Here is a 13,966-nt window from a genome sequence, read left to right on the forward strand (position 1 = left end):
ATATTTTGTGCAATTCAAAAAATAATGATAGTTTGTCTTGCTACAATAAATAAAATTACTAAAACTAGACATTAATCATGAAAAATATCATTCTCGCTAATTTTTAAATAATTGTTTTTATTCATACAAAAGGTATAATACTAATAAATCTATTTAATATTAATAGTTAGTTAACATATTTTCATTATTCAATTAAACATATTGATTTTTATAAATATCATCAATAATTTATTGTTTAAAGTAAGTATGTTAGTTAATGTCCAAATGTTTTAATTTGTCAACATTTACTGGTGACTGTCGCCATTCACCATACTGCAGCATTAACTTACCTATATAATATTATGTAATGTATTGTCCAATGTAATGTTCTTTTTATTATATAAATTAAGAAAATGGACAAATTATTTATTTGTCATCGTTTCTATTTAGCTTAAACGATTCGCTTATTTAAACAACCTCTATTGAAATACCATCGTATGTTGTTATATGTACCTACCCTAATATTTTTATTTTATTAGTTCGCCTATATTTTTCTAAGTAGTTGTATGTTGTTGAAGAATAATGATGTAACTCCAAGCGGCAAGCGCATTCAGCGTCCTATACCTACTCAGTATTTTATTGTATCCATTTATCCATATTATAGCCAATATTTATATATATATATATAATATATATGGATATATAATGGTAAATATACGCCTATATACTATATTATAATAGTATTAACTCGAGATTTTGTAAGTCTTTTTGACGGAGACCGTATATGCCGTATGGTAGTTTCAAATAATAAAATGCCTGTCAGTAGTTAAGAAAAAAATTTCCTTATTGAATCGTGCAACAGCCGGTTCGATTATCAAACACTGCAAAAATGTCGTTTTTCGCATTTAATACGCAATTCAATTCCTAGCCACCTATATGTATATAAATATATATGACCATATCACTATATCGTATAGCACATTTATGTATTTATTATTTAATGTTATTATTTCAGTATAAACTTTATAAAAAAAAACTGACTAACCGTTCACGTCGAAAAATATAAAATGTTGCTATACATGTTACATAAATTATGTAGGTATACCTATATGGTATTATAATATAATATAATATTGTTAATTATATAGCTATATACTGTAATATTATTATTTATTATGTTATATTGTATTTAAATACATTACAGTGAGCACGGTAACGGTGACTGCCGTTCGTGGTTCTGTTGCTTGGTTGCCGTGTGACATAGGCGGTGGTAATAACGATGGTTTGCCAAAACAACCAGTAAGAGTCACATCGACCGGAGGTGGAGAGGGAAATACTAAGGACTTGTCCAACACGATCGAAGACCGAGCGTACATGGTGCTGTGGTTCAAACACCATTCGGTGACAATCCGTCACCGAAATAGTAAATCAAAAAATAAAAAAATTTGGTCAGGAGGAAAACCTCTTTACAGGTAATAATATGACAATCGTTTCATCTATGTAGATACGATAGGTATATTTTATGAAAGTTTGATAGGTGTAATACTGTTTTAAAATGTATAATCCAACGAAAAAACTGTGCATTTTATTTTATTAAAGCTGCAACCTTCTAAAAATAAGGGTAGGTTTCGTTTCAGTGAGCTCCACTGAAACGCCAAGATTCCTTTTTTATGCGCATTTTTAGGGCGTTGTTTCCTACCCGATTCAGAGTTTGAGTTTGCTTCTCTATATTTAATACGGGTATAGATTAAATTTAAATAATACTACATATAGGCAATGCCAATTCAATAATTTTTCGCTCATTATTTCAATTTGGATTTGACTCACTAGCGGCGCATAATGTCATGATAGGATATGAGAAATAAGTATCAACTCGTCTCCTACCACCTAAGCCACTAGACTATATCAAATCCAAATTAAAATATGGATCGATAAATAATTGAAGTGGCATTGCCTATCTATAGTGTTATTTAATGTATGTTACAGGCCTGCAGCCCGACCTGCAGTGAGTCACAAACGTGGTTCATAGTTGTGGCTATAAGGTTATTATTAGTTAACGACACAGTTTGAATAGCAAGGTATTAATATATATTTGAATATTTGCTAATGCTTCGGAATACCATCCAGATCCAACCGTCATACCAAGTCGATAATCAAGTATTTTATATTCTTAATTTTTAGTCAAACAGTTTTATTCTCAATTCATAATACGCGTGTTACACATATTATAGAATACAATTTTGTAAATAAAAATTATACTTATTGAAGTTTTCTCACAATAATATAATATTATGCTTTGTAGGTGTATTTTTTTCCGTCCCAATATTGTAGAAACAAAATCGAAACAATTTAAATGCTGAGTCACTATTTCACGAAGGCCAAAAACTACTGCACTTGAATTATAATTTATAAACGGTTGTATTAAAATGTTTCGTGTTGACCGCTGCGATTGCAATATGAATTGCAATAATTGCAAGCCAATATAATTCCTTGCATGGGTCAAGCAGTTTAAATTAATTTTATAAACGTGCCAAATTTATGGCAATAGATCAATTTTACTCCGTAACTTCCTACTCTAAATATATTTCACATTATTGCATTGAAACTACGACAAGCACCAATAATGTCGTGTCATAATTCATAACATATTAATTGAAATCAAAACATAATAATGAAAATAAAATAATCATCTCGAAAGTAACTGATTTGATAAGGTTTTCGTCAACCGTAAATTCTTTATCAGTCGTCACATTATACACGCAAGTCTTGCATACAAAGTTGTATAATATTATTTCGTCAACGCGGAAAATGGCTGATATAAAGAACGCGTGCGAAATGGCATCTATAGTCGGGATAGAAATAAAACATCGTCGCCGAATCCGCGGAGGAGTCCCGCGCGTATAATAAATAATTCCTCTGTATACCGGACCCGCTAACGTTTTGCTCTCTAACCACTAATTAAAATGTTTAATTAACTTAACCGCGGTTATAGTTTCGACGTGCGTGGAAGACCGTTAGCTCACGCGTTGAAATGGTCTTCGGACGAGGAGAGCGGAGGGTTCGGGCCCAGGGCGTCGTTTGTGGTGTTCGGCGGCAGTAGCGGCGGCGGTGGCGGCAATGGACGAGGAAAATGGTCGAAACAGCGTACTTTGCTGTTGGATGATTACAATGGTGGCCTGTACGACAACAGCAGCAAAGCAGCACTCAAAGTCACCAACGTGACAGAACAGGACGCAGGGGCTTACAGGTGCCGAGTAGATTTCCGCGACTCACCTACCCGGAACTATCGAATAATCCTGAGAGTCATAGGTCAGTAGAATATTTTTTTGTACATTCATGTTATTATTAGTGCGTGCGAAGGCTACGGCTAGGTCAGGTTAGGTTACCCTTTTAGGTGTTCACGTACTATTGTTTCTGAACAAAAGTTTACCGGAAACGTAATTTCTGCACTTTATTCCAGATCTCACGACCCTATTATATAATATTCTTATTTCTTATACAAGAATCAATAAGAATTTCGTTTATACTTAGAATTCATCTAAATAATAATTGTCAATTAATTTAATTTAATCTATACGAAATCGGATTACGCAACTCATAATAATTAATATAAAAAATAATATTCATACAAAAACTAATAAATTATAGTACTGATACTAATATCTATAAAGGTAATACGAGATATTCATTTTTTGAATATAAATTTATTTGTTTTCTTTTTTTCTACAAGTAGGTACCTAAATAATATAACTGTATAATTTATAAACAACGTATTATTTTGACACGAGTCACTCATTAGTTTACTTGGATAACTTTTGTACTACCTGTGTTGGAGAAAAAAAAAGTTTATTTATAACTAATTTTAAGGTCCGTTACATTTAAGTACAGTGCCGGTCCGTTGAATTTTGGGGCCCAGTCAGAATTTTACGGGGCCCTATATTATTTTATAAATTGGTAGAAGTTTGTATAAGATATGTTGTTTAGAAAATGTACATGGAATTCGTTGGCAAAGCCAATAGGTAATATTTTAAGGTCTAATCTAAATTTTAATAAAATCAAATAAAAGTCAATCATTAAAAAAAAATATTAACATTATTTTAAGTATTAGCTAAACATAATTAATTAACATAAATATAATACTTAAATCGTTTATTTCTTGTTTTTTTTTTCGCTGGAAATGTATCAATTGTTTCATCGTAGAATCTGCAATATTATGTTCAATAATCATCAGGGCCTATTGGTCGGAGAAATTATGTTAGGAATTAGGATAGAATGCTTTTTGAATATTTTTTTATTCATTTTAATTTTGAAAATGTACCGGGCGCCGCCAGCTGACATCACTGGTATAGTGAGCATTATTCTACTAGCTACTGTACTGGGAAAGAGGTTATAAATATTTTTCAAATATGTCAATGCCCTGTAATGGCTTTAAGTGTTGTACTGTTGTGTTCTCTTCTATTAAATTACAATAGTCAAATTATGAATCACAAATGTGAAATTTGGATAAAAGATCTGCACAGTTCTAGTTTACCGCTCGTCCCCCCCTCCCCCTAGAATTATCACACAATACATTATAACAAAATACATTAACTAAATTTTTCGGATATTTTTAAATATAATATACCTAATAAGTATTTATAATAAAATATAGCTACAAGGTGTCCCACGAGTATTTACCTATTACGATATATCCTGAGATAATAAATATATCATAAATCCGTTTTTTATTAGACTCACAGAGACAAGGACTAAACGTAATATTTTATTTTTTAATTTAATTACATATTTTGGTAAAAAAGTTAAAAAATTATTTTTAATTTTGAAACAATTAATGATAACAATTTTATAGAATTTATCTTTATGAACGTTTTGAATTTTCAACATTTAATTTTCATTAATCCCATAGTTTTTAATGTTTTTTTAAGTTTAAAGGTAAAACGGCAAAAACTCGATTTTTGTCCGGTCGGTAAGTTCCCTTCTACGGCTAATGGGTATATCGTCACGGGATATAGGACAAACATTTTGGATATTATTTATACCATTGATAGTAATAATTACTGTTATTATACTATACACTCTAGTTTACGAGGTGAAACTGAATTATAATACATAATATATTACACACATTAATCATTTTTTTTCAAAATTCCCATAAAAACAAACATTTTAAACCTTATTCAAGTATACCAATGCTATCCTGAATTCCACTAATCGGAGCAGGATATTTGTCTTAAAATGTTGATTTACAAATGTCTGTTATTTGGCCAATAGTTTATTATTTATATAAGTATTTCAATTTTAAAAGAGAGGAGTAGTTTGCTGTAGGCTGTATAATATTCCTTGCCGGGATCGAAACCGATTTAACCAGTTTACTGAAAAATCAATTAAAATCGTGGTTTTTTCATATTTGAACACCGTAACCGAAACTGAACCCAAAAGCTTTAAAACACCGGTTAATAAGCTGTGACTGAAACCTAAAATCTTAAAAATACCATTAACAAAACCTAAACCGAAACCATAGAATTGAAAAACCATTCTTAAAATCGATTAAAATTTAAAACTTATATCGGTTTATTCGAATTTTATAAAGTTAATTACCTGTATTATTTATAATTCTAGTTAAAACAAGTATTTTCATGCAAAGAAAATATTTTGTTTGAAGCTCGATGTTATTACTGAGTATTACGAAATATTAATAGGTAATACAAATATTATTCTATTTATAATTTATAAAACGAATAATATACTTATTGATTGTAAATTAAAATACTAATATCACAATAATTGTTATTTTGTTCGACCCTATGCGTCTATGCACGTCTGTATTGTTGTTATTTGAAGTAATTGGGTATATTATATTATTATGTATTAATGTTATTACAAATTTGTTCTGTATTCGACTGATCCACGTCCATCCCGCAGTCATCAATTTCTTATGTCATTATCATCAATATCCGAAGTGTGTCCCCTAAATTACACATGTGTGTACCAAATCTTATAACGTGTATCTGAATCTCAACAGTAAACCTTTTTAAATAACAATATTTTCAATAGTCCACTCTTTTTTTTTTTAGTATCCATTTAAATTAATATTTTGTTCAAATATCATAAGCTATAAGCATTAACGATTAATCACACAAAAAGAGATTTATTATAATGCATTATTATAGTGTGATGTTATTGTAAATCACAATTAAATATTAATGTAATCGAATAATTATCAATATCATATAATGCAAAAGTAGGTACAGCATATTAAAGTTAGGGTCTACAGTTATTAAGTAAAGGAAAATATATCGAAATTTTCAAAAACCGTTCTTGATACCGATAAATTTGAAAACCTTTGGTAAAACCGAAACCAAAACAGAAATTGTAGAAAACCGTGCTCAAAAACCAAAACCATTACCTACCGTTAATATTTGAAACGGTTTCGATCCCTGATTCCGTCATTTTTTTTTTTTATGAATGGCAACGTATACCATTGGGTGGTTTTTAACTGCGTGGGGGAGTATACTGTAGGTTTTAGTTTGGCAGAATTTTCAGGTATGCACCCGTAGGTATCTGCTATGGCTGGATGGGGGATGGCGGCCTCTCTGTCCAGACACCGTGACTGCCCCAAGAGAAGTGTAACCCGTGGCCATGGTCTGAACCGACGACGGTACGCATCGCAACCGATGCCTTAGTCTGCTTGGCCACTCCACCCCCAATTCCTTGATTCTATACACTTATCTTAACTAAACTTTAAATGTACATAAATAATATGTTATTGGTTCAGTAATCGATAATATTGTACCTATATTATAATGAATATGTTTATAGAATCAATGCATTTTAGAATATTAAAACATAAATAGACATAGTTAGTGTAGTTATATAAATCATTTAAAAAAACATTTTAAAAAACATTTAAAAAAAAAGTATCATGATTTAAGATATTATTTTTTAACACATATTTACATTTTTAACACTAATTCAAATTATCTAATATGTAGGTATCTACTTACATTTATTTGTTAAATAACTACTGACATAATAATACTGTACTTATATTGAACACCTGTAAATTAATATTTATGTTGAATATCAAAAACTAGTGACTAATTAATTTTAATTGTATGTCCACTTATAATTATATAGTACCACCTGATAAAATGACAATCGCTTATAACGGAATAGGAACGGAAATGGACGGTGGATCGCATCACACCATCGGTCCAGTGCCGGAAGGCGGCCGATTGGTATTGGAGTGCCGAGTTCAAGGAGGTGAGCATTATATTTTATTCTTATGGTTTATAATGATAGGTACTTCATAAACAATTGGGTCGATGCATTATAGTGCTGTGGTATACACTATACAGGGAGTATCGAGTATTAACTACCTATTGAACGGCTATAATAATAATAATAATAATAATAATAATAATAATAATATTATGTACAAGTGTTTGTCTGATATAAACGACCAATGTGTTGATTAACAAAGATATGATTTTGAGTGTTATAAATAGCTATCATGCAGGCAGCCATGGCATTAAAAATGGGCAGTATAAAATGGTATCCATACCTAGTAAATATTTCCAATTTTATCCGCAAAAATAAAGTTGAAAATACCGAAGTCCCATTTTTATCAAATTTTTTTTAATTTGATTTTATTTCTATAAATAATAACACCGATAAAATCATATATTTTAATATGAACTGATATTTATACGCTATTTAAAACGTAATATGAAAACATTGTTATAATTACTTCAAATATATAAGGGTGATGAAATATTGAAATGAAACTAAGGAGGAACAGATTATTCTATAGATTAATTAAATTATCATAATAACAACGAATAATCAAACTAATATGTATATGGGATCTGCAAATAATATTAATATATCAGTTCGTATAAAGGCTGAATACTGATCGTGTACCTATAGTGGTAACGAGATAGACGCAGATGCCCGAAGAATTATTACTGTACAATTTACGTACGCCAATGTACGTTTATGTACGTCTGTTAAAGCATGTTCGACAGTGTTTTAAGAATACGATTTTTCGATGGATTATGACATAAAAAAAATGGTTGATATGTCAGTTTGTTGACGAATTATTATTGTATATACGCTTTGTTCGTTTACGATGTTCACATCGATAATATACCTACATTTCACCTCCACGCCCGGGGTTCGCAAATGAGAAATCGTCGTATTTACTATATTTAAATATGTCGTAATGCTGTATTATATAGTAGGTGCACGATGAGTATATATTGTAGAATGTAGATTACATGACAGTTTAATGATGGGACATATTGTAATGAGCCCGATTTGTATACGCCTTAATGTCGATTCATTGAATGTGTGATGTATATACACACATAATACACATATATCTAATACAAATAACGATTTATTTAAGTAATTCGATTTCATTTATATGGATGAACGTTCGGTAGGTATCTATACACAAGCACTTATACATACACCTTTTTTTTAATGTGCCCGGAAATCGAATTCAACAAAAATGTACTTTTGTCAACCCCCCCTCCCACAATCGAAAAATCATCTGTAGTAGCAAACTGACGTGTTGTATAGGGAAACCCAAGCCACGGGTGCAATGGTATTCCGCGGACGGCAAAGTCACCTCTTCGCTCGGTACTGGAAGAATCGTGGATCTGACAGAGGAAGTATCTTACGGAAACGAAAACGACGACGAAGAAACAACAACCAAAAGTCTTGTAATTCATCAATTGAATCGAAGTCATGCTAATAGTACATACACTTGTCTGGCTGGAAACGACGACAACACCATGCAATCAAATCTCCGAATGACAGTGCTGATAAACATGTACCGTAAGTATTTCATATACCTACCAACGATCGGTGAATATAATAGTTGGTAACAATTATAATTAAATCTCAAAATGTATTGTATAAAATATATTTAAAAACACTGCAGAATTGATTGTTATAGTTTGATTATCTTACTCTGAAAAAATTGCTATTGATAAAAAGATATCGAATGATGAGATTTTTTAATAATTTTTTTATTTATACATTTTTACTTTTGAGATGTTCACTTATAAATTTAAAACATTACATTTTTGCAAAAATTAATGTTTTTATATGTGTTAAATTATTAAATAACAGTCCTGATTTTAAATCTATATTTAGAAGCCTTTCTCACATATGTATATTATGTATATTATGTGTATTATTATACTTATGTAATATTAATTATTATAGGTATCTTATATAGATATCTACTAAAACTAACTTAATTGATGTTTCGAAAAATCTAAATGATTTTCAATACCTAAAGTAATTATAACTATTCTATTAAAAAAAAAAAAAATTGGAAAATTTGAATTTTACGCAAAACTTGTTTTTGGTAGAGCTTGTTTTGTTTTTTTGTTTGTAACTTTACTATTGTAGATCAAAAATAATTAAAGGTCTTAAGACTTGACACATTATTACTCACTAGTTTATTTTTTTAATACGTATATATTGTACTTACAGTGAATGTGAAAAGTGTACGTATTGTCGGCATACATCCAATAGATGAATCGGAGAACACGGTTAATTATAACGAAGACAGTAATAATGACGGAGTTGTACAAGCAACAAATCTTATATCTGGTAAGTGGTATACGGGCGAATGCTGGGCCGAGGGTGCAAGTCCTAAGGCTACGATAGAATGGTCTATTGACGGAAACGGCACGTTAGCTGACGAAATACCTTCATCTCCGACCACGGCTCGTATAACAGTAATGGAAGTGAGTGATTATTACTATGTATAATATGTATCATGTTGAGTTGAATATTTAATTAATTCTGTTGTAACATTAATTTATTGGACGTTTTAGTTCATTGTAACCATTATATATTATTGTTTTGTTTTATTTTAAATTCAATTTTATTATATGACGAATGGCCAGGGTTAACTGCAATTTTTGTTCATAATATATATATTATTATACGCATTAAAAAATCTTATACACGCACGTACACCTCGTCGCTATTTTCATTTTATTCGTTTCTGTTATTTAGCAAACCGAACATAGCAGTAGGATACGATTGAGGCCTACGCCGAGTGACGATGGTCGATATTTACGATGCCGAGCTTGGAACCCTGATATTAATACTACGAAAGATAATATTAAAAATAAAGCTTTATTACTTAACGTCCAATGTAAGTAAAAACTAATTAAACCCTTTGTCGTAGTTACTGTTGTAATCACCGTTATATTGTGTTTTCATTCTACACAGATCGTGTGCGAATTTATTAGTATTTGTAAATCGTGGTACTAGGTATACCTATATCGTTTCTGATCGACTATTATTTTTACGATTCCTCTAAAATGTGCGTGAACTATCTACACCTTTTGATACGTTTTATTATGATTTCTATGAGCCAAACCACTGATGGTTCTTTGAGAAATGTTTCCTGTATTTCTATTAGACGTATTATGAGTGGATATTTAATGTAGGTACCTACCTAAAACTTAATATGTATACCAAATACCAACTGTAATTTACTTTGAAAACCGTAAAACGATATTTTAATTATTTTTCGATGAAGTCGACAATAAAAAAATCCGTTATTCTCGTAACAAAATGGAACTTGACGTATACATATTAATTTAAAATATATAATATAAATAAACTTTGACGGAAAACTTTAGACAATATAGCGATGATAGTCCCCTACAGGACTTGTTCTCGATATTCAAGATTAAAAACGAATTACCCACCTGTACGACTAACACAATGTATCATCTGTTAATTGCACATAATCAAAACGTACGAGCTATTAGTCCAATAAAAAATGGTGGTTGTAAAAACAAAAAAATAATTTGATGACAATAAACGTAAAATTTACAGATCCGCCTATAGTTAAATTGAGTTTGGGCCACACATTCGACCCGAGTAGAATCAAAACGGGAGACGACGTGTACTTCGAATGCAAGGTGTTGGACGGCAGCGGGAGCAGAGGAAAACAACGTAATCGCATTGAATGGTATCACAACGTGAGTGCACCCAGCAAAGGCAATGCTCGCGAAATGTCTATCAATAATATTTATCGCGTCTGTAATGATGTTATGCTGCAGGGTCACCCGATCTTGCAAAACGGCAGTAGCAACGGTAGCGTCAGCATCGACTCGGAAATCAAAGTCGTTCTTTTGAGCGCCGGCACTTTGGTCATAAGGAACGTGGGCCGCCGACATTCCGGTCGGTACACGTGTCAGTGTAATAACGACCTGGGAATGGGACGGTCACGACCGGTCACCCTCCGCGTCCAATGTAAGTACCAATACGATTCTGATAGTAAGCGTGATTCGAATAATATTCGACTGGAAAACATTCGGCCCTTTCGATCGAGCGAAATTCTATTTGTATCTCGAATCATAAGTAGGTATCACATATGCCATATTATATACATAGCCAGGTACTTCTTACATAGCGTCCTTGTTTACTGTTGATAGATACCTACGTTTACGTTTGATTTTATTCCGAAACTCCACGACGTGACGCAAAATCATCTGTCTGCATATTCTATGAGCATGACATAAGTTTTCAAAAATAATTTATCGATATATGTAGTAAATTGATTTATATCAAAAACATCATATTATTCGAAAGTGAATTTTGGCATTTTCGTTGTTTACTATATATTTCAAAAAGTGACTGGCAAATAAAATAACCCTTCTAAAGTGTATATGCCTATACCACTTTCGAATTTTCTATCACTGTACTCTATATTATAAGGGTACTCGATTATTGGACATTTGTTGTTGCTTACGTGAACAATTCCGAGCACTGCTTTTAGAACTAAAAAATCAATCGCGTACGTAACGAAAAAAAATCACGTAACTATGTGACAAATTAATACAACATTTTTGTTACACACTTAATTATGTTATACATATGTTTCCGAAATAATTACATATTACTAATAATTGATATGTGGGAAAAAAATTAAAACAAATTGATGCATAAGTCAACAGTTGTAGTAGGTACCTATTCAATTTTAATATGTAATTTCCTCAAAATTTGAACTTAAAAGTCTGTACAAAATAACTGAGTTTTTATATGTTGTAGATTATTTTGGTTACAGTATGAACTATTTATGAGCATCGTTGTTTTAAATTCTCAATCCTTAGCTATAAAAATTGAATATTTTATCATTTTTTAAGAGGACGCCTCACCCGCATATGTTGTCCCGCGGTCTTACAAGTGCGTAACATAGCAAATTGTACGATCAGCAGAACACGTGTAGCTCCGTTAGTTTAAAAATTAGAATGATTCTACTTCTTATAAAATTTAAAGGTAATATTATTATCTAGGCAATCTCGTGGGATTTTTATTATATTTTAATTTTAAAGCGAGTTATGAGTATTTTAAGATGTACAAACAATTTACAATTTCAAAATACTCATAACTCGTTTTAAAGTGAAAATATAATAAAAAAGCCCATGAAATTGCCTAGATAATAATATTACCAATACATTTTATAAGAGGTAGAATCACTCTAATTTTTCAACTAACGGAGCTACACGTGCTCTGCTGAGCGTACAATTTGCTATGTTACGCACTTGTTAGACAGAGACAACATATGCGGGCGAGGCGTCCTCTTAACTATAAAATAATCTCAAAATGTACGAGATTCTGATAAATTTTTTCAAAATCTGATCATTAAATACTTATAAAAAAATCATGCCTATCGATATTTAATATTTCTCAACTGCTATTATAATTACTTACAAGGAACCTTGTATTACATTTCCAAGCTGTATTATAGAATAAAAAACTAAAAAAATTTAAAATAGAAAATTGATGTCTATAAATAACTCAAAGCTAGTCAAAATATTTTGAAAATTTTATCATGACGTGTGTAAATAATAAGAAAAAATTGATAAAAACAATACTAATAGTTATTATTTTTTGAATAACAACAAAATAAGAAAATCATTGTTTGAGAATTCGTTAAATTACAGGTAAATATTCAATATCTAACTTCAAACACTCTTAAAAAATTAATTCGACTTTTAGATAAACTTCTTTTTTTTGTTAAATGTAAGAAAACTTAAGAGGAATCAAGTATAAAAATTTTAAACTTTTGATATAGGTACACAGAAAAAAATCGTATAAATTTCTAACTCCATATAGTTTGCTAATTTTCATGATATTGATGAATTATGTCAAGATTTTAACTTCTGGCGGTCATAAAAAATTATTGAAGATTTACGGCATTTCCACTAGCAATAAATTATGAAGAACGTTGTATTATATTTTCAAGTTTTTGACCAAGTGAACATTTTTTTATCGACAATAATTACAAAATAACTAACGAAACTCAAATTTTACTTTTGATTACAAATACTAAATAGCGTAAAAATGGACATAATATTTCAAAAATTGTATGGTGCATAGAAATTGCTAATATAAAAATTTAGTGAAAATTGTATGCATATACAGTTACACTAAATACAAAATACGTTTTACGTAAAAATCTCAGTTTTTCCTGATGCTATTGCAAACTATTGGGCATTTTTAGATTCTGAGTGGAGCGATGAATGTATTGATTTTAAAATGATCATCCCAGATATATGACTGATGCCAAACACTGACTGCCAGTAACGTGCCAGTAGTATATAGCCAGTACTTCCATAGTGTTACGCCTGTTATGAATTTCTAATTGGGAATGTGTGTGGTTTTAGATTCTGAGCGGAGCGAGGAAGCTATTGTTTTTACAATGGTGTTTATTTATTTATTTTTTTATTTTTATATCCCGAATACAAATTTCTTCCAGAAGGAGTGTTTCGATTTCAACATATAGTACCTTATATTTTAGAAAATTGGATCAAGATGGTACTTTAGAGAGGTCATATTTCGATTTTCTCAATAGTTATTTAATGCCACGGGAAAAACCACCGAAAATTACGAAAAAACGGTAAAATGGGATTTTAATTTCTAACGCTTTGTTTATCACCAT

At 30.7% G+C, this 13,966-nt stretch overlaps 1 protein-coding gene across 2 annotated transcripts in view; it reads left to right on the forward strand.

The window, feature by feature from the left end:
• LOC100569162 overlaps window positions 1-13,966 on the forward strand; it is a 61,499-nt gene that overhangs the window by 34,509 nt on the left and 13,024 nt on the right. The window contains exons 2-9 of one of the 2 annotated variants that reach the window (XM_029488653.1): window positions 1,184-1,451; window positions 2,972-3,288; window positions 7,117-7,242; window positions 8,566-8,823; window positions 9,490-9,746; window positions 10,021-10,162; window positions 10,855-11,000; window positions 11,082-11,274. In XM_029488653.1, the coding sequence (XP_029344513.1) occupies window positions 1,184-1,451; window positions 2,972-3,288; window positions 7,117-7,242; window positions 8,566-8,823; window positions 9,490-9,746; window positions 10,021-10,162; window positions 10,855-11,000; window positions 11,082-11,274 (1,707 nt within the window). The remainder of the gene's footprint in view (window positions 1-1,183; window positions 1,452-2,971; window positions 3,289-7,116; window positions 7,243-8,565; window positions 8,824-9,489; window positions 9,747-10,020; window positions 10,163-10,854; window positions 11,001-11,081; window positions 11,275-13,966) is intronic. The other variant, XM_029488660.1, reaches the window with a different exon arrangement.

Source organism: Acyrthosiphon pisum, chromosome X (genome assembly GCF_005508785.2).
Source record: "Acyrthosiphon pisum isolate AL4f chromosome X, pea_aphid_22Mar2018_4r6ur, whole genome shotgun sequence".
Classification (NCBI taxonomy): domain Eukaryota; kingdom Metazoa; phylum Arthropoda; class Insecta; order Hemiptera; family Aphididae; genus Acyrthosiphon; species Acyrthosiphon pisum.